This window comes from Xyrauchen texanus, chromosome 4 (genome assembly GCF_025860055.1).
Source record: "Xyrauchen texanus isolate HMW12.3.18 chromosome 4, RBS_HiC_50CHRs, whole genome shotgun sequence".
Classification (NCBI taxonomy): Eukaryota; Metazoa; Chordata; class Actinopteri; order Cypriniformes; family Catostomidae; genus Xyrauchen; species Xyrauchen texanus.
In genome coordinates this window covers 24,793,827-24,818,818 of record NC_068279.1, presented here as the reverse complement: position 1 = coordinate 24,818,818, position 24,992 = coordinate 24,793,827, and the positions used below count along the sequence as shown (strand labels likewise).

The following is a 24,992-nucleotide window of genomic DNA, read 5'->3' as shown; positions in this document are numbered from 1 at the left end:
GTGTTGTAGATATTAATATATCAATAATAAATTAGCTCACAATTCAATACAGCAATATTAAAAGTGACCAAATGCTGTTTTGCTTAAATTGCACACAAAAAAATAAAAAATAAAAATATTGTTTTAATCAAGACCAGTCAAAAGACATTTGCCGAAAAGGAATTATGAAATTATGAACATAACAGCATGTATCTGATACCTATAAAAGTCGGTAGGCTATCTTAAGCAGAGCTGCAGGCACCGCAAGACAATAAAACTGTAAAACGGTGTGATGCTTACAGGCTACTTATGCACAGAGCAAACATGTGAATCAAAATGTTATCATAATCTCATAACTGATAACTCCCATTTTATAAACTTTTGAAAAGTTGTTTTAAATGACCAGTGTTATGACGGCGACAGCATCTTATTCTTATTTTTAACAATATTCTTGTAAATCGTAACGAATATGCTATGTTATGGTAAATAAAATGTATAAATGTGTAAATATACATCGAGGAAGTAAATAAGCCTATACGAAATGTGTTGTATTCAACATAACGTCAGTTGAAATGAAACATAGGCTAACCATTAACAAGCCACTAAACCACTTTGTTTTTACATGATCATATTGGGTGCTGGATGTTTAAAACATAATAAAACATAAATGGCATATACTGAATGTTTTGAACAATGTTCACTCATTGTGTGGCTAGTCACGTATAAACCGACCTATATTTATAGATGTCTTTATTTGTTAATTAAGTATGTATGATGTGCGTGTGTATCCTTGGGTTTTACTGTCAATGGGGACTAAGGACAGGTGGAATTCAAAGATGAGGTGTCTCTCTCTTTAAATCGCGCCCTTAAAGGTGCATGCATTTCTCAAAATTCTGCAATAGCTGCCAACTAAATTACTTTAGATTTGATTAGCCTACTCATTTCGAAAGGAAGTATTATAGCATGAATATATTCAAGTTGGTGTTTTTATTTCAAAGCGAAAGCTTTATTGGCCTCGAAATAGCTTGTCATTTAGTTTGTCCACTACCATTCTGTTCACACCAGGCCGTTCGCATAGTAACCATCTATAATGTATGAACCTGGCTAGATTAAAGCGCCATAGTTGAGCACGCGAACGGTCTTTGCAGTTCAGCTGCACGAGCCCAATGACGCCTTCAAAGCAGCCAAAAGAAAGACTAATACGTATCCATTTCATACATATCCATTTTTTATATACACAAACTTCTGAATTTGAACCTGAACTTTTTAGTGCGGAATATTTACCCTTGCAACGTTTATCTCCAGCGAGCAGTTGCATGGTTGCATCAGTGGCACTACTCTAGCTTGTTTGTGTTCATGTAAGCGTGCAAGCGTTTCTTGCTCCATTGGCCTACTGAACTATCTCTCCTGTGCGTTTCCTCTGCGTCCACACTAGGCATTTGTGCGCACCCATGCACAGGGCCACAAAGAAACACACAAATACAAATATGGCAAATATTAATTTGGTTTTATTTTCCATAAAGCTCATTTTATACCGCGTCCCTATTTGATTCCCTAAAAATATCGGTCATCTGGTTTGGTCTCAAAACATGTTCAATTGTGGTCTTAATTGTCGTCTCTTTGAAGAAGTTTATCTATAATTACAAACCATTATTCTGTAGTAGGCATCCAAACAGCAGTTAGCTATAATGGCTGCCAATGGGCTTGGCTGAAGTTCAGCAAACTGGCCTCCTTAGCTTCTCCACACTGGGCATACGAATTTAGCCCTCTGTTAAACTGGCCGATTTCTAGCTTACATGAACTGAATCCCTCACTACGACCAAACGAGAGGAGTGTTCTCCCATGGACAGGGCCAGCTGGATCAGATCACACCGATTATCATCGACCCGAGGGCAGGGAAACACCACGTTTCTCACCCCAGTGACACTGTGCTGTCTCTGGGTAGTAATAACGGAGATAAATGTGGGAAAGAGCATAGCCATTTCGTTTGATATCAGGAAGAAACCACATATGTGTAATAACTGCTATTATTTTGATATTCTACAGTCTGACTACATCTGACCTCAATGCTCAAAGTATTTAATTGTATTTAATTGAGTAGGGAAAAATTGTATCATTCAAATCAGTTCAAATAAATTAATCTTGATTTAGAACTTTCTCTTTCTTTTGAGTTCACAAAACTGACACCTGTACCGTTTTATTGCTTTGAGTTTAATTAACTTTTTTTGGTTTGGTAAACTCAAATTGGGCCGGGGGTTTCCCAGCATGCTTTGCATGTGACTCAATAGGGAAAGTAAATGTTAAAATATTATTTTATTTGTTTTTGTTTTTGCAACATGAATGCAATGGGGGAAACTTGTTAGTGTTTATGTTTTGTTGCCATTTAGAAGAGTTATGCTGGAGCTTTGAGTGGAGCTGGAGGTTAGGTTGAGGGCCAATAGCATAGACGCGTCTTGCTTACTATATTCATTATAAAGCAACTCACTAGTCAGACTTAGGTGAATAAAATAATGGAAATAACAGATTTGTGTTGCAAAAATAAATAAATAAAAATCTGGTGGTTTACTCAAAATTCAAAGTGCCATCAAAGTGTATGTGTTAGCTTACTCAGTCAATACCTGACAGTTCCAATTACTTAAATATGAAATGTATTCACTTAAAAAAATATGTAACGGATTACCTCAAATTCCTTCTTTCTAAGTTATACTAAGTTATTCGGGTTTACATTGTGATTGCTTCAAAAATTGTATCATTCTTCTAACGATGAATTCCCATCGGCATTTCTGTACCTTCCAAGCATCAGAAAATAAATTGCGTGTCATCGTGTTATGCTATCAAGCACATCACTCCAAGCCTCTAAACTTCCATTAATAATTGATAAACGGGCAAACCAAATTCATAAATGTGTCAGAGCAAAGCAACTTTGCCGTTTTTTCTTTTAAAGGGTGACTATACAACAATTCCCACAAAGACCTCAGTTCAACCAGTCATCGAATATATTTATTAGAATCAATAGACCTACATTTGATCCATTTATCCAGTTGGCAAAGCTAGGCTATATGGGCGTCCTGGAGTTTAAATCTTCAACTGACCCGAGTTTAGCTTATATGGCATTGACAAAATACTCCGATACTGCTTGTCATTTCACAACAGCTCCATCGTAACATTTGTAGTGTTCAGCTGCGACTCTTCCTCTCTTTCTGTCTCTCTCTTGCCTTCTCACACACACATTTGTGGGTTTTTTTTTCATCAAGCAATGCATGATGCCATCGAAAGCTCGGAAAATGCTGTAACAGCAAAACTGCCGCCTCATCTTCTGTGATGATAAAGAATATAGCCTATATTATTATAATTTATATTATTATTATGTTGTTGTTGTAATTGCTCTTACAATAAAAAACAGACTATAGCTACCACACTACACCTCTCAAAACATATAGACTACCTTTTGTGAAATCTAAGGCACTTATAGATGAGAAGTGGCTATAGGTATGTATTTTTTATCAGGTCCATAGGGACTCCTTAAAAAGCGTAAACTGCTATTTTTACCGTAAGGAGCTATTATTCGATCTAACCCTTAAACATGTTTGTGTATTTGGGTTGATTCAGTGATGTTAAAACATGTTTGACTTGAATCACCCCAGATAGTTTAGAAGTTAATACATGAAACACATTTTTATGTTACTATTTATTTATTTTTTTTCAGCGTGGTTGGATTTATTTTCAGGATGCCTAAAATGATCAAGGCAAAGTGAAGACCTATAGACCATAGTATAATCCTAGCTCATTGAAAGCTGTGGAGAACACTGTGTAGCTGTCTATCAATGAGTTAATTTCCACTCATTTTATTTTGTAAAACAATATTTATTATTAATGGAAAAACAGACCGTGTAAAAAATATCACACTCCGAGTATACAATACCAAAGAATGTATGTACATTGTGTTGAGATAAAAACGTAAAAAACGCTCGATTTTTAATCCTCATGAATTTTCATTTACAAAGTAAAAAAAAAAAAAAACATTTTGTCAAACTAGAAAACATTTGTGTTTTCACACAAAATATATAATTGTAGACATATGACAATTATTTTGATAGCCTGTTAAAAATGTTGTCCTGAGACGCCCTATGCAGTGATTACCACAATCAAATTGACAACGAAAAGTTCGTGGGGGCGGAAATAGGATTGAACTGAAAAATTAACATAAATATATATATTTTATATTTCACAGCTTGAATATAGGCACGGAAGTGTTACTGTTCACCATTCAGCTGCGTTTAAAAAAGACACAAAACAATACAAAAATAATCCTACCTTAAACATAGGAGTGTCACTTTAAAACATTTAGACGTTTAGTTAAGAAAGAAATTAACAGCCGTTCGTGCCACTGACAATCCTGTTGGCGTAGGTTTCGTGTAAAGACGTCGGTCCGTGCAAAACTCCTTGGAGGGGATGTGGCGGATTTGGAGAGTGCTGAGAAGCGAGGGTCGGCGGCAGCACTGGGACCACCGGGGATGTCCTTGAGGGACAGTGCGAGTTCGTAGGGCTTAAAGAGCTCCCAATTATGCTGACTATGGAGAAAGGAGAACGGTGAACCGGGGTCTTGGCCGCTGTCTGTATGGGGGAGGAAAGACCGGGACTTAGTGGGGGATAGAAGCGCGTGCGGACGAGCTCCGTGGTGGTTGGCATGAGGGAAGGCGCGGGGATGAGTGTTCCCGTGTGTGGATGCCGGGACGGGTGCGGCGGCTGATGTTGTTGCTGCTGCTGCTGCTGAAAGGCGAGGAGCGCAGAATGCGCGTGGAAAGACGGAAGCTGTAGTCCATATCCGCAACCGTAAGGTCCGTAGCCGTATACAGCGGGCGCGTGGAGGAAGCCTCCGTGCTCCCGGAGAAGTTCCGGAGCTTGCTGGCGTTTAAAGCGTTTCCGGCGCCGTAGAAAACTCCCGTTATCAAACATGTCGGCTGACTCTGGGTCCAGTGTCCAGTAGTTGCCTTTACCGGGGTTCCCAGGCTCCCGTGGTATCTTGACGAAACAGTCATTTAAGGACAAGTTGTGTCGGATAGAGTTCTGCCAAGCTGGGAACTTTTCCCGGTAGTATGGAAATCTGTTACTGATGAAGTCACAGATCTCGCTGAGCGTCAGACGCTTCTTGGGACTCTGGAGGATTGACATGGTGATGAGTGCGATGTAGGAGTATGGGGGTTTTACCAGAGTGTTTTTTGTCGCTGGCTTGAAGGGGTCCCGTGCGGTGGAGGCATCCACACAAGGCGGGGAACCGTTGAGCAGGATCTCGTCGTGCATCTGAGCCACCTCGTCCACGTAGGAGCGTGTGTGCCCGTCACCATCATCTCCCTCCCCAACCACGTCGATGTCGGTCTCCTCCGAGAGCACAGACGCATCCGACATCTCGGAGCTCAAAGTCATGGCTCTCTCTCGCCTGATGGGCTACGGCGGAGAAGCGATGGATGTGTTGAGCCTGCGTGTTACCTGCGCTCTCGATTCTGGAGAAGTCATAAGACGCGTCGAGCAGATACGCGAGTGGCAGAGAGGACGAGCCAGTGTGTCACCGGTGCCATAGACTTTTAATGGATTAAAATCGGCTCTGAATCAAGAGGTCGCCTAGATCGCAACATCCACACGCGTGCTCTATAGGGGAGTATCGGGGGAGACCCTCCTAAAGGCCAAACCAGGATTCCAAAGAGGGCGGACCTTTCCTTGCGCTTTATACCAGCACTCTGATCACATGACAATAAAGCGTCACCATTGCTATTGAAAAGATAAAAAAATATCAGGCAGATAACGGTCTTCGAATAATAACCCCAAGAACTGTGAAGTTTATCCCTATAATTAGTGGTCATCTCATATTCCAATGCTTTGGTGGGATTTTTCATGTCCTGGGTGAAATGCTGTCTTTTTAATAGCCTGACTCGGAGATGTGAGGAGCTCAGCGACCTAAGCATGACGAAATGGTAAGACCCTCCCTATAGTATTGTTTTATTTTTCAATAAGTTTCAACCCGAAATAAATGTTTTAACTATTCCTGATGTTCGGCATAGCCTCCTTGACATGGAATTGTGATTATAGTGAATTGAAATGCTATCACAAATTCGCATGGGCCCCATGCCTGCCCTCACTGCGCATCGTTTGCGTGCCATGGTAGTACTCTAGATCATCCTCGAGTCATTGGTAATGGAAAAAAGTCAGCTGTTAACTCGCATCAGTCACCCGGAGCACGAAAGAGCATCGGAGCTCGCATAGAAGAAGGGCACATGCGCATGTGCCACTGAGAGCCCAGAATTGACAGATTTATAATAAGTATTTTCAATTAGTATCTTGTCGAGTAATAGTCACCCTATTTATAATTAAAAAAAAATCAATTTCTAAAATGTTAACCGAGTAGGATATTTGTGAGTTACTAAGTAGGATATATAGGCCTATATTGCTCTGATTCTGATTCTGCACACTAAGAAAAAAATGTACGTTGTTAGTTTGGGCACCACTTTCATAACAACGTGCGAATAATCCAGAATAAAGTTGACAATAATACATTTATGGATTTATATTTTAAACCCAGTTTGTCATGCCTAAAAATACTCAAGTCAAATATCGACAATTCAAAATGTACAATAATTAAATGTAAGCAGAATAAAATCAGTTAATTATTTTTTTGTTTGTTTTTTTGGCGGACAATCCAATGTAAAATAATTTTGGGATGAAAACAGGTTACAGCCGCTGTTTGTTTTTCACGTTTGTTGTTAGACTGTGAGTTTAAAGCCGAATCGTATTAGTCTCAAAGACAGAATAGCATTAAAGACTAAATCTATCGGCTGTGAAACCTAATTGCTTTTGTTCAGAACGCATTAACAATTAAGACTTCTTTTTTTGTGACTATTTTCATTTATTAATTTTTTACATGTTTGAATAAACAACTAGTAAAAGAAATACTGTTAGTTATTAATATAATTAGGCTATATGGCAGTATTTAGGCCTAATGTCATATCAATTGTAATTTCACTGCATCTATTATTCCTCCTCTTATTATTATTATTAATAACAATCATATTAATAATAACGACAATTATATCATATTAATGTAATGTAAATAATATATATTACTTTTTTTAATATCTGGGCAAAACACAAACATCACTCGGTCAAGTCGTTATTCTCGCTCTGTCAATTAAAAGAAGAAGAAGAAAAAAAATTACCAGAGAAATTACATTTAAATCTGGAAATTAAAACAACTTGTGGTAGGAGTGGTGAAAACGGTCTTGTCCAAAAGACACACAATGTTGACCCATAGAAACTCGTGGACCCGGCAGAAATTAAGGATTTTTCAAACTTTTCATAATAAATGATCTTTCCTTCTTTATTACAGCTTCATGTTGGTTCTGGAGGATTCCGTGGGTATAAGGGATATTTTTGTATGATGACAAAAACATCTGGTCCGGTTTGATGTCCGTTTTATGGTAACTCATGTGGTCAGGCTTGTGTATTTAACATATATTTACTTCCAGCAGATATTATGGACTGTAATAGTGCCATCTCGCGACAGTTTCATCATTCATTCTTAAGCGAAAACTTTTTATTTGTTCACTCTGTTCATCTAATGATATGCCTCAATTTTGGTTCCGAAGCATTATCATAAATAAAAATAATAATAAATAAATTAAATAATAGTCCTAATAATAATAGTTGAAATCTGGTCTACTCTTTTTGCAAAGCAAGTCTTTAAATGCAGTTGTGGTTAAATCTTGAAAGGCATCTATTTTTGTAACAATATACAATCACTTATAAAGTTATTCTAATACAGTAGCTATTTATAAAATAAATATTTAATTAACATGACCGATCCGATGTATTTTTCCAAGTATTTTGTATGTCTATGTCAAGTTATCCTGTACAACAGCTTATTTGTTTTTCACTGAAATTTAATCAAAATATTGTTATAAAGATAGCATGGCTACAGGATGCAAAATGTAAGATAATAAGGTATGTAAGGTAATAAAGTGAAAAACAAATATTTTCATTCTTGATTAGAAGTGAAATGTCGGCAATCAATAGGCTATACCATAATTATAAGTTGCTTGAATTATTCAGTGAATATCAAGTTGGAAGCCTATTCTAAAGGCCTACAATTAAATCAAGCCTGATATAACAATAAACACTAATTAGAAGAAGCTACACAAATGAAATATTAAAGATCGGTCAAATAATGTTTAGGTCAGTAATGTTTTCGGGAAAGAAAACTTTCACTTGCTTCTTGCTTAACCCTGAACCAAGACATTAACTTATAATGGAACGAACGTGTGGTTTATTTAAATATGATTGAAAATAAAATTACAGGTTTTTTTAAACGAGGCCTATATTAAAAAAATAATAGGGCTACTTTATCAATGTCTGATTGTTGCACAATATTCACTGGGAGGATACGCACAATTCAGATCATCAATGACTGATGTTCCTATTGGCTGTGGCATAATTCCGGCGCCGTGTGCTGTATGTAGCCTACTGTGTTCTAACCTCTCAAGTGCGAAACAAATGTGTTATTTTAACATATTCCTCCGCACTCGCTCACATATTTAGTTACGTTCACAAATTACATTTACATCCACATGAAAAAGCGTCGCAAATTCGGTCACGGTTCACGAGTGTTTTATTTTTTTGTGACTTCTTTTATTTCTTAAATTCTGAATAATTTATTTAGGCCTAGTGTATAGGGCTTTGTATAGGGAATATTAAAAGGCCTGCCAAAAGCTCTTAAAAATGTTTGATCAACTTTATTATTATTTTTATGATGATTATCTATTTATTTAGACTATTGCTGGGTAAGATATGCCATACCATTGAAATGAGGTTCATTATAATGGTGTAATTATGGTCCAAGAGATCACACCTTTGCCACTGATCGATAAAATTTACGACGTGATTTCTATAGCCTAGTTGTTGATACACCTACATAGGCTATGCGTAAATTAAGAGTAATAATAATTGCTATCATCCCCATACATTCAGTCACCAAATTCGGCTTGAAGAGTTGCACAGATCAAAAGATGAAATTAGTATTAGTATTTTGCCGGAATTATCATTTGAAGGAACTTAATGTGTGTAATAAGTTTTAGCTATAAATAGCCACTGCATAGATTAGTGTGATGTTCCACCGTTTAAAATGAAATAGCCTACTAACAGATGTTATATAAACATGCATATTATTCATATGAGAAACTGAATCTAAATCAACCCGTTTTACCTCACAGAGCAAAGCCCTGTTTTGGATCTTTTTTGGATCAAACATTTAGGCCTCTATAGGGCCAACGACATGTTTTCATAACCATTAATTGGCTATAATAATGGGGTGTCATTATTTCTTGTTAGAGGCTATGATGTAATTTATACTCACCTCTAACTTAAAACATTACAGCATCGTTGTACAAAACAGATCCGACAATTCTGGCCGAACTCTGTTCTTGGCCCAGAGAGCAGAGACCAGCAAATGGTTTCAGGTTCCAGCCCACTGCGTCGCATTTTAGTCCTTTCGTCACTTCCGTCCTCCTCTCTCGCTTCCATCTTGCTATCCGCGTGTGTTTGCTGCTAGCGTGCAGGTCAGTGAGGAGCTCTAAAATATACTCTATTTCCTGCACAACCACTCCTGGTTCCGAGGCTCAAGGTAAATAAGAACCTTGTTTACCGAAAGCGGCTGCGGTTTTATAGGAAAGACCCGTGGAAAGGTGTTGTAATCGATCGGGCGACACTCGGCCCTGTCTTGAGAGACAGGCCTGAGAGCGCATGAGACTACTAACAAACAGCACGAGTCTTCAGGCGCGACCGATTTACCTAATATTGTTATATTTCATTTTTACACTCTTAATGTTTATATCGTTCCTTGATGAAGGATTTTGTTGCGTATTTTCCCCGCCAGCTTTTCCGTTTTATCAAATCTGAATTATCTGTTTAATTTGAGACAAACCCGTCGCATTGTTTTGAGTTTGAAACTTTAAGTATGTGGGTGATAGCGTCGACCTAGAACCGTAATGTAGCGGGGATTATTTAATTTAAGTTAATTGGTCGCTCTTGTTCATCTAGCTCAGCAGGCATAACAAACCAGTTCTGATATGATTGCTAACTGGGCTCTGAGAACTTCTTTATTGACCGCTGCGTTTTATATAAAGCCGTCGTTTACTGAAATTGAGCCGAGACCTCAGTTTAACCTCCAAGTTTTGGGTGTGCTACGTGCGTTTAGAAATTTTCTCGAGGACTATTGAGAAGTTTATCCTCTGTATGTGTCATTCAGACCGCACCCCTTAAAATAGTTTTGACTTATATCTCCATCCAGCCCTACACGATATCCTTGACATCATTCTGTTTGTCTTACAGATGAAAGAAACTATAATGAACCAGGAGAAATTAGCCAAGATGCAGGCACAAGTCCGCATCGGTGGAAAGGTAATGGAGACACTATGCTTAAACTATGGGGAGGCTTAAGTATATTTACTTGACAGTTGTATGCAACTCAACACAATTTCCTCTCGGGTGTTCTGATGGCTTTTTTAATTTTTTTGCCAGGGTACCGCCCGCAGAAAGAAGAAGGTGGTCCACAGAACAGCCACTGCAGATGACAAGAAGCTCCAATTTTCCCTGAAAAAGTTGGGAGTAAATAACATCTCTGGCATCGAGGAGGTATTGTCTGGTTCAGCTGAATGCAAGTCGTCAAATAACTGAAATCTTGTTAGCCTGCATTTTCTGGCCTTTCAACTAAAGTTTGCTTCAATGTTTTACGCTGTTGCCTTGCAGGTGAATATGTTCACAAACCAGGGCACAGTGATTCACTTCAACAATCCTAAAGTACAAGCCTCACTGGCAGCTAACACCTTCACCATCACAGGCCACGCAGAGACCAAGCAGCTGACCGAGATGCTGCCCTCTATCCTCAACCAGCTTGGCGCTGACAGCCTGACTAGTCTGCGCAGACTCGCAGAGGCTCTACCCAAACAAGGTGTGTGATTCAGTAAAAGCCAGTGTTTATTGCCTAAAGTCCCAATACCAGTGTCATTCATTTTATGTAGCAAGCAGCATAGTGAAATAACTTGCACCACAAAGTGACAGTTGTGTGTGCTTGCTAACAGGTGTAAGTAATGTAGTGGGGGAGGGTTGTGTCACTGCTGCTGGTCTAACTGTTCCTAGAGAGTATGTTTTTAAAAAGACTTGCAGTTGGTTACTTAGTAGGGATGCACCGAAATAAAAATTTTGGGCCGAAACCGAAAATCCAGGATACACTTGGCCGAAAACCGAAACCGAAATGTACTTTTTTTTTTTTTTAACCTATTTTTTTTTGTGTATAATTGTATTAATATTATACTTTTTCATTAATTTTATGAATCTGAATTGAAAAACTACAAACCAATAAAATAAATCACACTTTTATTGAAAGTAACACACCAAAATTGGACAAAAAAAATTAAAACTATATTAAATATTATTCTTCATTCAGTTCTGTAAAAATCTAATTTTAAAGATTTTATTAACAATTATCCAAATAATGTAAAGTTTTATAAAACTATTATATGCAAAACAACAGTCAAGTAATGAACTTAGCTACCATCTTTCAAAAAGTTTAAATATGCAACAGTAATTTTAATTAAAACAAAAGGCAGAACACAGAATGGCAGAGGGTCCAGTCTCTCCTGTCAGAAAGCTCATCAAGAACATGAGATGCTGCACTGAACAGACTTTCACTCTCTGTGCTGGTGCTTGGGCAGATAAATACCTGTGTGCAATCCGCGAAAGCAAAGTGTCTTTATGCGACCGTAGTCAAGGGGATTGTCGCTTCCGGCAAGGGGTAGTTCAGCTAGATACGTCTCAAGTTGTCTTGCAGCTGCGCTAGTTGTGGCACTGCTGTGGATCGTGGCACTTTCCTGTAGAATCTCTTGCTGTGTTTGTGTGTGTGTGTGTGTGTGTGTATATATATATATATATATGAGGAGGTATATATTTTCGGCCTTTTTTCTCTTTCGGCCAAAAACCGAAAGTGCCATTTTCGGCCGAAAATTTTTGGCGGCCGAAATTTCGGTGCATCCCTATTACTTATGCCTTGAGAACCTAATGTAAGATTATGTAACTTTGATAGACAGCTTGAAACAGGCAGACTCTTTTCTCCAAAATGCCTACATTTTTGAAAGTGAACTCTTTCTTGTTTGAGCTGTTTATTTTCTCGTTTGGGCTGCTGAATTTTTGTGTACTTTAATCTAGAAGGAACGATCCATTTCTTGCTTTGTTAGGATTTAGGATTGAAAGTCTGAGCTGATGTATCCATATTTACACAATTAGTCATCATAATTGCAATTTTTATTTTGTCATCCCTCATTATATGCAGTGGAAATATTGTATTTGTAATCAATTTACATGAAATGCATTAGAATTACCGGCTAAAATTAAAAGCAGGAGTGCTCGACTATGGCAAATGTCATGACGACAATTATTTTGGTCAATATTGAGATCACGATTATTTAACACGATACCTTATTGACTTTGGAAACATTGTGCATTTATTGAATTTTTTTTTTTTTTTTTTTGTCTTTTTAACAGTGGATTTCCTTGAACTTGAAATGTAAACTGCACTAGGTAGGGGAGGAGGCTATTCTCGTTTAATAATTATTTAGTTACGTATGTAGTCAGATAAAGAAAAGACTCCATCACCATCATTTACAGCAGGGATGCTCACACTTCTATGGAATGAGAGCTACTTTTTCATCATATTCAAATTGGGAGGTACTGGTGGTGGTGTAGTGGGCTAAAGCACATAATGGGAAATCAGAAGGTTGCCTGTTCGATCCCCACAGCCACCACCATTGTGTCCTTGAACAAGGCACTTAACTCCAGGTTGCTCTGGGGGTTGCATAAAACTACTACTGGCCTTCACTGTTTGATTATAATACATTCATATTTATTAAAGCTACTAAAGTTACCAAGTTAAGAGCAGTAACTTTTTTTTTTTTCTCCACTGTTTACAATCACTTTAGACTTAACTCATTGTGTTTACATTAATACCTCACAAAGACTAGCATATTGTTGGAATTTTGAAATGTATTTGACCGTCCAGGTGAGCATTAGCACGATTATTTTTGGAACACGTGCATGTTCATCACAAACCCACACAGCCTACGCTGCCTGTCAATCAAACTGGGCGCAGCTTTTACTAGATGTTCTTTACTAGATGAGCGAATTATACAATTACATGCTTTGAATTACTTTCAACAACAGAATAAGAAACAAACTTTCTAATAAGTGACACAGGCCTAGCCTATCACAAATATATCCAGTTATTTTTTTTTGCTATTGACGTTTTAATCCGTCTGCTTCTCCGGTCCTGCAAGTAAAATTCACTTTCAGTTGCCCTTTCAAAAATCCACTCTTCCCGGACAAGCATTAATATCGAGCCCTGATTAAATATTGAATTCCACATTCTCTAATAACTATTATTTTCTTCTGCAGTATAGCTTCTAAAGTAAATGTATGTTGTTTTGTTATTATTTTGTTAAACAAGCCAAAAAAAACTAATGAAAAACTTTTGTTCTAGTGTAGAATGGGCTAAGACTACAGTTGCCTTTGTTCACTACGATCCATCTTTTAACTAAAAAAAAAAAAAAAAGCCTCTTAACAGAGCTGCATATCGCTGATTTTCTTCATAAGATACACACAATGAATGTAACACATATGTTATGATTCACTACAGCAAATGCGTGCAAGTGACTAGCGTCCCTGTGCCAGTGTGTGCATCAGACGGGAGAAGATTCGATCGCATCCCCGGTCACTTCACACAACTGGTAGATGTGCTTACTGCATAGAGAAATGCCAGTTTCTCTTTATCTCTTTTTCTCCCGAATTTGGCTTGCCCAATTCCCAATGCTCTCTAGGTCCTCGTGTTGGCATAGTGACTCTCCTCAGTCCGGGTGGCGGAGGACGAATCTCCGTGTCCGCGTAGTCTCTGCGTCTGAGACCGTCAATCCACGCATCTTAGCGCGTGGCTTGTTGAGCGTTTTACCATGGAAATCTAGCGCTTGTTGAGGCTTCACGCTATTCTCTGCGACATCCACGCACAACTCATCACATGCCCAACTGTGGGCAAAAATCACATTCTAGCGACCACGAGGAGGTTAACATGACTCTACCCACCCTAACAACCAGGCCAATTGGTTGCTTAGGAAGCCTGACTGGAGCCACTCAGCACACCTTGAACTTGCAACTCATGGTGTGGTAGTCAGCGTCTTTACTTGCTGAGCTACCCAGGCCCCCCGAGAAATGCCAGTTTCTGAGTTTATTTTCATAACCTGCTCCTTTATTATTTGAACTTTAATAAAGGATGCTCTAAAGATATAAGTCCGGGGTGTTTCATTGCGAAACTCGTTTTATCTTGATTATCTTGTTTTCACAATCTTTGGAAGCCAAAATTGTAATTTAAAATAAAATTCAATTAACTGCCCAGTGCTAGAATTTGTACATGATTTTAAACTGTGTTGACAGTAAATCTTCACCCATTGTTTCAGTTGGTGATGGAGAGGCACCCGTAGCTGGTGGAGAGGAAGATGATGATGAAGTTCCAGGTCAGTATGCTTATTCACTTGCATGTTTCTTTTTAATAGCTTGTTGTGTATTATGTATTTTACTTGCCGTCTTGGTTCTAGAGCTCCACAATGATTACCATTTGGGTTTGTCTATGCGGTAATGTAAGCAAAGCACACCTGCTTGCATTTGCACAGTGACTCGGTTTTCGGTGTGCTAGTGGCCAAAAAAAAAGGAAGGTTTATGCAGGTCGTTTTGGCTCTTGCAGTGCCATCATGGACTAGTTTAAAATCTTCTCTACTGTTTATGAGTACTGAAAGCTTGGTTTGCTTTTCTTTTCGAAGGGGGGGGGGCGCAACACATAAGGTTGCTATTACAGTTTCCCACTTCTCCCTGGGCAAACTGTAGTAAGTAACCCAATTCTTGAAAAAGTATAATTACATCTCCGACATTACAAAATGAGCTCAGCCACATGATGACAAAGGGTGAAAAGCTTGCCCCATTGTGGCCATAACTGAGATTCAACCTTTTCTGTCCCTTCTGAAAACAATCAAACTCCAGCCTTCTGTTAGCGATTTCCACTCTTGACGCCCTAGAGCAGAATAGTTGATGTCCCGTTTATCAGATTTCATCTCATAAAAGGAAACCTGCTTTTGATCCTCTGTGGTTCCATTTTTACAGCTGTGGACTTTTCAGTCTCCCAGTGCTCATTTATGTTCACTGTGGAAATCACATACAGAGTGATTTCAGCAGAGAAACAGAGAGAGAAGCATAGAAATGACCTTACCCCATATCGTGTTTCTATAAACACTCGCAGGTTGTTTCACAAAGATGAGATTTAGTTCCTGTCACTCTCGCACTGATTAGATGGTCAGCCTTTCCATAGATTTTCCTAATCTGTGGCGTTCCCACGTTTTCAGCCTTCATAGACCCTTTGAATTGTCATTGTCTATATAATGTTGACCTGATATTGTTTCATTGAATGCTCGTTTCCTCTCTTTGCAGATCTTGTTGAGAATTTCGATGAGGCTTCAAAGAACGAGGCAAATTAACTTGATGGGAAGGAAAGGCGGTTGAAATCTCCGGTCTCTGAGACATGTGGGACTTTTTTTTTTTTCCCCTTTTTCTTTTATAAATATATTGCATCTCCTGAATCTTGTGCACTGCTGTGACCCATTTGTGTCCAAGCTGAGAGTGTGAGATTGTTTGTACCACACAGCTTCATGCACAGTGTGTTTGTTTGCTTGTGTGGTCCAAGAGGCATCTTTGCCTCCACCTTCCCTGTTAATAAGGCTCACTTGTTTGCAGCCTATTTGAATCAACATCTGGAAATAAACATTTGTTATTGACTAAAAGCTTACTAAATACTTTTTTATTTATTATTGGTGCTCGGTTCACACATGCTTTTAACTTGAAACAAATAGTCTTCGCCTACATTTTAAGACTATTCTTAATTGTCTGGCAGGTCAGAAATGGTACAAGGAACATTTTTAGAATTACTAGCTATAACGCGTCTTGTTAGACAGGCTAACTTTGAAGGCAGTAATGACTTGTGTGGTAGGTTGTATATTTCTGTCCTTCTAAAATGTCCTTAAGCTCTCTAAATATTAATTACATAATCAAACACTACCATAAGTTTAAATAAATGTAATGATGTTTATTTGCAGTGTTGTAGCACCAAACTTAATTTAAAAGAGTGCAGTCCAGGAAAGAAAAAAAGTTATCACAATTGTCATCTTTGACAACTGTTGAATTAGTACTTGGACGTCTCTTGATGACCATGTTCAGTCATTTTTCCACCTTATTCTAAAGTGCCCAAAACGTTTTGAGCCATTCATAATTCCAGTGTAGTTTAATGTGAAACCACTTAATTTTGCAATGTATCTATCCAATGATACTAGGTAAAAATCTTTGTGGCATAAACCCAAAACACACATATCACTAACAAAATTCTACATATGTCAGCTGATTTGCAACACTCAAATTCAGTACTTTTGCATTTGTTGATCTGTGCCTTTTGCATCCTTGTTATGAACTAATTTTTCAAGGTTGGTGAATTTCATAAATGTGCAAAACAAAATGTCCACGTCGACCTTTCACTGATATTAAACACTCAATGAATGTTCTTTCGAAATCTCCTTGTATTCCTTCTCTTCCTCTCACTGTTACTTCATATCATGGTCATTCTTTGATCCCTTGTAGAAGCTTGAGCAGATGAGCCTCCAAGACCTGTTGGACTGGAAAACAATCGTTTATTGGTAAACAGCTTTGCAAAACGATCTGTACTATGTACTCGAGACATATCTTTAGAAAGGCTTAAGGGCACTATCTTTTTTTTTTTCATGTTGATGGTAAACCTGTAATAGCTACCATTTCTATGGCTCATCGCCACAGCCATGTCCATAGCGTTGAAACCAGAATCAGATTCCATGGTAGGGTCAGCGCCACTCTCTGTTGAGGGATCAGAAGAAAAAAAATAATTACACTACAGTGAACCAAACTTGAGGACATACGAAGAAAAGTACTGGAATGCAATAATAAAACTAAATGGTTTCAAAGTATTTTACCTAAGAGGATTTCTGCACAACGAACATAATTGCCATGCACTGCATAGAGTAGTGGAGCTCCACCATTCTGGAAACATAAGCAGGCACTGTTTTCTTATACAGCATTCAAATCAACCATTCGACTGTATATGTAAAAGTTACCACATAACGGTACAACAAACCTGCACACTCATTTCAAAATCAGAATCCTCATATAAACTTAAAAATATATATATTTTAACCAGCATAAAATATCACTGTAATGACAGACACGTGATTGCCAGTAACAGATCTCAAATTTAAATATCACTTACCCAGTCATATTCATTGACGTCAACTCCGCAGTCGATAAGCATTCTTACAATATCGGTGTACCCTTTACTGCAGGCCAGTGACAATGCACTCTCTCTCCCCTTGGCCAAAAGATGAGGATCTGCCCCCTGAAAAGGGAGTGAGAATATCCAGAGATTTGTCAATAAAATTGTACTTTTGTGACGGGTACATAATTTTTTAGGTGTTATGTAGTTGCATTATAAGTATACCTGGTTAAGTCAGTGTTCCCTACAGAATGCTTTATTTTATTTTTTGCAGTCATAACCACTGCAATATTAAAGTTTGTGTTTTAATGTTTATTTATTTTATTTTTGTATTAAATGTAAACTAGTCTAAACATCTTATACTATGAAAAAAAAAAAAAAGATATTCAAATGTGTCTATTTTACAACATGTTGTCTTAAGAATAACCAGTCATTAATTTTAAATAAGTTTCATGAAACTTAAGTACAAAAAACAGTTTTTGCTTAATTTCGAGTCAGACAAGACTGGAGGTATTAGTTCAGAAACTGCTCTGATTCAGTTTATTTAGTGAATCATTTTTACACTGTTCATGCTAAATGTTTTGAGTGCAGCAAAGATAAAGCAGTAGAAAGACATTATTACATGTTACACTTTTTATCTCATCACATTTATTTCAGACTAAAAGCTCATGGTTGGGTAAAATATTTAATTTGCTGTGGTGCTGTAGATTTCCAGTAGCGACAAAGTTCAGCCACTGAATACCATTCCAGTAAACACTGGGTTAAGGTCTCAGAGCCAGACTTTAGGCTGCCGGATGATGTCTGGTCCACTTTACAGGTTATTTTGGCCTAAAAACACCCACTGAGACAGGAAAAGCAACTTATTGCCTTTTGTTTTTGCAGATTGTTTTTAAGTTTGTGTTTAATCTGATCTTAATTGTACAACACTTTGGTCGATGCTGTTGTTGTTAAAATGCTTTATAAATAAACTTGACTTTGCCTTGACTTTCAGGTTTGGGCAAATAAAAATATTATGATACTACAATAATATTGGCAAGCATTAAAGTAGTAACTTATTCGAATAATGCACATAAAAGTAGCAACTTATTAGAATAATGCTGCAGCAATCAACGTGAATGAATGGTTGCACAGACAACACTGAAGAATTGTGAATGTTTACGTAATTGTAGTTGTACTCACACTCTGTAAAAGAAACTCCACCACGGCAATCTGGCCATGAGCTGCTGCCCACATTAATGGGGTGAATCCCTCTTCATCCTGCAGGTTTATCACTGTTTCTAATTGAAAGTGAAACAGGAAGTTATCGATCTTTCAATCATATACCACAACTGAGCCCCATGTAGCATAATTTTAGCCATGATATACCTAAGAGTTAAGAGTTGTGTTAGTTGTGAACAGAAACTGCTGTTGTGCTTTCAAACCAAATTTATATAAACATCTAACCTTGTTCTATTCGACTTGCTAAGAACACCATCTCTCCTTGTGCTGCCAACTGGTGTATAGACAGTGCTAAAAAAAAATAAAAATAAGGGTGAGGATGAAAAAATTCAACTATCTCCTAAAAACTCTCCCTATAGCTGTTATTTCAAGCAATTTAATAACATCACAAAATCCTTCATTTGGAATGGTAAAGGTCCCAGATTACATTTCAGTAAGTTACAAAAGCTGATTGACAAAGGTGGGCTAGGCCTACCCAAGACCTTGTTTTATTATGCATTCGGTCTCAGACATAATTTTCACAATTTCATAGCCTTTCTATCAAACTAACCGGAGAAGTTAAATTACACCCTGTTATCTCGTATTTGCACTCTGTATAGACTTAGGTGTCCAGAGTGTTTCATTCAGACATTTATTTAAATGTAGCCCCAAGCATATGGCTGAACCCAAAATTATTTATCAGTAGTCCCCCCACAGAGTGGATTTTGAGGGAGGTTAATACACTCGGTGACCTATATCAGAGTAGAGTGTTGAGATCCTTTGAAAATACGGTTCAACATTTTGGGATTCCCTAGTCTCAGTTCATTAGGTATAGCTGTGCCACCTACTCTTTTCTATTTTTGGGAGTAGCATACCCCCTAAAGTGGCAGATACTCTGAGAGTGATTTCTGCTTTTGGAAAAGGTCATGAGGCATCACTGTATTACTCCCTGCTAATTCTTAGTCTGGGGGACGGAGTTTTGGCTTCTCTCAAGAGATTATAGGAGAAAGATTTAAACTTGGTATTGGATGAGGGAGTGTGGGCTAGGATTAAAAAAAATATCAAGTCTACATCTACATCTGATAAATACATAAAAAATGGGGTCCTGGCCAGTGTTATTATAGGCAGGCTGGCTATTCTTAGGGGATGGTAGTTGGCTGGATTTTTTTATGTTTGTGTGTCACTGTTCATTTAACTTATCACCACTGGGGTTTGTGTTTATGTGGGGTGGGGCAATTTACATTTACATGCATTTGGCAGGCGCTTTTATCCAAAGCGACTTACAGAGCCCTTATTACAGGGATAATCCCCTCAGAGCAACCTGGAGTTAAGTGCCTTGCTCAAGGACACAATGGTGGTGGCTGTGGGGATTGAAACGACAACCTTCTGTTTAACAGTTATGTGGTTTAGACCACTACACCACCACCACTCTAATTATATTATATCATTTGATTCCACATTTTCTGTTATGTTTATTTAATTTGTATGGAATCAATAATACAAAAAAGAATGGGTTGACAAATATTTGAGGATTTTTTGAAGAATGTGGATGACAGTAGTACTGAGAAAAAGAGATATGAGGAAACTTACAGTGAACAAGCAACGGTGTGGATGAGACCTCATTGCCACGGTGTTTGTTGGTGAGTGTGGTGGACTGTTTTATCGGAGAGAAATGTTTGGTAGTCGATGGTGTGTACACATGCCTGACCTGAATACCAGGTGAGGGAGATGTCTGGATATTGCACTCCGCTGTTGACAGAGAAAAGACAAACAAGACATCACCCTTTCTAACAACCTACGGTAAACTCGCAGAGAAAGATAAGACGACAATTAATTTTTGCTTCATTCATTTGCTTTACCTTTAAATAACACTGAGGCTACCTCCAAATCAGAGTTCACCTGGTCCTGGATGTTTTTACTGTCTTCTTCATTTAATGACTTCACAAAGCGTGAGCACACATTCATGTCAAAGCGATTGGGTAAAATAAACTTTATTCCCATGGTGTTCTGTGAATTGGCATCCGCTGAGCCCATGCTGACTGGTAGCTCTACCTTGATGTCTGTCACCTCTGGCAAAGGGCACAAGCCTTCCATCTCCTCTGATGCCATATGTTGCTCAGAATTGGTAATTTGACACAGAAGCTATGAATAACTGTTGAGCTTGTTCCTCAAACTGGGTCAACCCCTTTTGATTAGCTCCCATGCAGAATAAAGCCTTGTCCCTAGGATATATAGAAAGAGATTTATATTAGTGGAAAATTAGTGAAAGATCTGATTCAACAAATTGTAGCTCATCTAAAATAAATGCAGCTCAGATGCCTGCAATAGTTGTGAGTCAAACATAATGTGAGCAAGTGTATATAAAGGTTTCTGCATTGGGTAATTCTGTGCCCCAGTATGAACCTGTAACCATAGCTACAATACTATCCAGGGTCAAACATGAACCAGGGCTCTGGGCAAAAATGTTGCAGAAAGTGACAAAATGCCCCAGATATTTTAAAAGTGGGGGCAAAAAGCATTCATTTGTTTTTTTATGTGTCTTGCATTGTATACTGTTTTTCATAATATCCTATCCTCCATCTAGTTATTGGTTTAGTATATCTACAGACATCACAGTGATCTGTAGCTGTTAGTAATTTTGTATTCACCATCTCAGAGGCGAGTGTTGTTGAATGTGTACCTAATATAAAGTGTTTATTGAAAATAAAAAATGGTGGGGGAGAAATCAGCTCTAAAAACACTAAGAAAACACTATAATTGGTAGACAGTAGAAAGCTCTAAATAATGTAGAGATTGGTCAATCATTTAAATTGTTTTTTCAGCAGTGTTTTATTGTATTATATCTTGTGCATAATGCTCTTTTAGGATAGTTTTAGTTAGTTATTTAGCTAGTTTTATCTATTGTGGTATTTAACATTGATTAGTGTATTTAAACTTACAGATAACATGAATAATTATTCAGATTGGGAAATTATTTTAATTAAAGTATTTGAGTTCAATTTACTCAATTATAAATTTGGTATAGAAATGTGCCCCAGAAAATCAATTTCAGGGGGCAAATATTCCCCTTTAAGAACTTTATTTTCTGATACTATTAAACCACAGCTGATGATTATAATTAAAATAGTATTATAACAGTTATTTCATGATAATTACGTTGCTAATAACCCAATTCAAGTTGGAATACCATAACACGTTATGCAGAGTGAGATTGTTCAAACAAATATGCAGGTATTTGCTGATTTTTAAACTTAAACACATTCAGAACAAATCACAGCATTTAAAGCAACTGTTAATTCGAATGAACAAACCCAGCACACTTTCAAAACAAATTAAACCCTGCATGTCTGAAACAGACGTTAATCTTCGAGAACAATACATCATCTCACACGGTTGGCAAATTAACATGTGTAATGTCAATCTGAGCAACACAAGAACTGTAAACTTCCAGAGCGAGGAAAAGGGCAGGTAAAATCACTCTGGTCCCCACTCACACCAGCCCACTAACTTTTTGAACTGTTGTCTTCTTGCCGGCGCTACAGAGCACTGAACACCAGAAACATCAGGTACTGGAACAGTAGTTCCCTCAGGCTATCCATCTCATGAACAGTTAAAACTGACCCATTGAGCAATAATTATGTACAATACACAGCTTAATCAATAATGTTATTTAACATATCCTACCTCTTCTGCATTAAATTCCCTTGCACTGTATATAACAGATTTGTATTTGTGCATACTATGTATATTTTTGTCTTGTGTATTTCTATATATACACTTATATTCCTATAAGCTTTTTATTTTTATATTCTTATTTCTGTCTTGTTGTTGTATTGTTTGTGCTCTGGAAGATTCTGTCACCAAGAAAATTCCTTATGTGGAAGCATACTTTGCAATAATAGCTCATTCTGATTCTGACAGACTGCAGTACTGACCAAAACAAGGCCACCCATCTCGCCAGCACTCTCTGTTAATCAATAAAATAGTATGTGAAACTGTTAGTATACAAGCATCCCTAACATTATGTGTTTATTTCTTCAGAGCAGAGAGGGGGTTGGTTCATTTTTAGCATACTGTAGCTTGTTTTCTAATAAAGGATTAACGGTCTGACGCTACTAGCTTATTTTTTTTTAGCATTCGTATACGCTTATGTATATCTAATGTAACATTATTCAATAAATGTAGACGTTGTTTGAATTTTATAATGTAATCATAAATACCTACCTCGTTTTGATAATATCTTGTTTTTGAAATGACGGTGTTCCAGTTATGGTTGTAAATAAAGTTTTTTCAAATGCTCACGTGCCCGAGAGGGTGGAGTCAAGCGTCTTCATTTACATGAGAGTGTGGAGTCAAGTGTGCCAATTTATATGTGGAGAAATATCCCCAGGCCAGAATATCTAATTTATTGAATTTACTCACCCTTTATGTTTGTCAATAAGCTTTTACTTTAGTATTTAGTTGTTATAGTTATAAAATGTATTGCTAATGTGATGCTTGTATTGTTTTGGTGAGGCTTTTCATCACATTTATGCATTTGGCAGATGCTTTTATCCAAAGCGACTTACAGTGCCCTTATTACAGGGACAATCCCCGCGGAGCAACCAGAAGTAAAGTGCCTCACGCAAGGACACAATGGTGGTGGCTGTGGGAATCGAACCAGCGACCTTCTGATTAACAGTTATGTGCTTATGTCAAAGAAAATGTTATATCCCTGTGGGATAGACAATAAATGTTTTTAAATTCAATTTATTTGAATTGCAACAGTTGGCATTACTACAGTCGAATATGTCAAACTGTGGTAATTGGTGACTGCCAAGACATTCATAAAAACAGAACTTAGATAAACATCATGATTGAAGAAAGATTGTGACAGCTTATTAGACTGGTGTAAGGAGATCTCATATTAATTTATTTAGCTTCTTACACAGGGGTTGATTATGACTAGCAAGAGCCCCAGGGCCAATTTTCTTTTAGGCTCCAAATATCTTTCAAAGTTGAGATCTACGCAATCTATTTTCATTGATTTAAGTCTCTTTTAATACCCGTTCTGTTTTTTACAGTCAGAATAACAGCAAAACAGAACGGCCTCTGTTCTTAAAGAGACAGGATCATTTTAACGTTTTTTAAAAATAATGTAAACTCAGTGTAAATACTTGTAAATACTACAAATTATGCATACAAAAAGCAACAATGTAACAAAATGTGTAATAAATGTGTAAACATGCATGTATTTAAAGGGGAAATAATACATTATGACATTTTAACTTGATCAAACACTTTAAATATAAAGAATTTAACAGATACACTCAGCATGTACATATGGGTTCATTTCCATTCTCAGCTTGGATGCAGCTGAAATGTTCAGTACAATATGAATAGACAGCTGCATTTCTCACTGTAGCATGTGAGGAATGTCACTGATTGGTTAAGACTACATTGAAATGGTGATTGGAAAACCTTGTGATGAAAGTCAGTGATAATCTAAACTCCAGACGCTTTTAAGTTTTTAAATGTTAATGCAGAATTTTTCATGTTTTTACTTTATTAGTTGATTTTGAATTATTTATTGCATCATGTAACCATTCCTTGTTTTATCCTCAGTAACCAGATTTTGTTTTTATAATAATGATCTTTCAAAACAGCAACTTCTAACAGCAATAACGTATCAGAGTCCTGAGTTTTAGCAGTTTATGATACCTCTCACACATCTTGACCACTTCATGATTTCATGCTCTGCTTGAATGGCTCTGTAATCATACATATATCGGACCTGTATTTTTTCCCTCCACTGGCCAAAATTGCACCACACTAATCCGATTAGGGATAAATGGGATATAACAAATATTTCTTCATAATCTGTCAAAGTTCTGCTTTAGCAGGCTGAAAGCCCCATTCACTTTTGTGCTCTGAACTGCTCTCCTGTGCACTGTTTTTACAGAACCCTGTCAAAATGAAGAAATTTAGGGTAGTGGTTGAAACAGGCAACAGTGGCAATTTAAACTACCTCCCGAACTCAAATCTTTAAGCAGATACAGCAAATGGAATTGCTTTTTGGGTCACGTAATCATGATACTGCTTGTCAAAGTAGTATATATTGCAGATTGGCCTATTAGTTGCACTCGTCTTTTATCATCCAAGGTTTACTATTTCCATGCGTCTTTAAATGTAATTTGAGAGTGCAAACACGAGCCCTTTATAGATGACTTTGGGTAAAGTTCGCAAGAGCTGCAAACCTTTTTGGCTAGAGGTGGCACAGTGGTGCATAGCCACCCCCATATAATTCCAGTTTAAGAAATTACTCCATTACTTCAGAGAACCTGAACTATGTGTATAGAGGTTTTTTGGTGAGGTTAGATCTCAAGGATCTATTTCAGCTGCTTGCTGTGCTTGCCTG

The 24,992-nt window shown here is 37.5% G+C and overlaps 3 protein-coding genes across 4 annotated transcripts; 1 reads left to right on the top strand and 2 right to left on the bottom strand.

The window, feature by feature from the left end:
- Positions 1-3,869: 3,869 nt before the first annotated feature.
- On the bottom strand, positions 3,870-5,653 carry LOC127640640 (forkhead box protein D1-like). Its single transcript, XM_052123326.1, has one exon. It carries the CDS (start codon positions 5,401-5,403, stop codon positions 4,348-4,350), a length of 1,056 nt encoding a protein of 351 aa, XP_051979286.1. The 5' UTR covers positions 5,404-5,653; the 3' UTR covers positions 3,870-4,347.
- A 3,848-nt stretch (positions 5,654-9,501) lies between these two features.
- On the top strand, positions 9,502-15,900 carry LOC127640836 (transcription factor BTF3). 2 transcript variants are annotated; one of them, XM_052123498.1, is made up of 6 exons: positions 9,502-9,581; positions 10,354-10,422; positions 10,543-10,656; positions 10,771-10,972; positions 14,520-14,576; positions 15,541-15,900. In XM_052123498.1, the coding sequence occupies exons 2-6, from the start codon at positions 10,354-10,356 to the stop codon at positions 15,585-15,587; spliced, it is 489 nt and encodes a 162-aa protein (XP_051979458.1). In that variant the 5' UTR covers positions 9,502-9,581; the 3' UTR covers positions 15,588-15,900. The 2 variants fall into 2 exon arrangements, with proteins under 2 accessions (XP_051979458.1, XP_051979467.1); XM_052123507.1 differs by having other exon boundaries at positions 9,521-9,646.
- Positions 15,657-22,899, bottom strand: LOC127640722 (ankyrin repeat family A protein 2-like). The gene is made up of 9 exons (XM_052123441.1): positions 22,820-22,899; positions 20,455-20,817; positions 20,186-20,344; positions 18,842-18,907; positions 18,578-18,675; positions 17,396-17,521; positions 17,103-17,169; positions 16,906-16,986; positions 15,657-16,772 (listed from the first exon to the last, which is right to left on the bottom strand). The coding sequence occupies exons 2-9, from the start codon at positions 20,702-20,704 to the stop codon at positions 16,717-16,719; spliced, it is 903 nt and encodes a 300-aa protein (XP_051979401.1). The 5' UTR covers positions 20,705-20,817; positions 22,820-22,899; the 3' UTR covers positions 15,657-16,716.
- Positions 22,900-24,992: the final 2,093 nt, after the last annotated feature.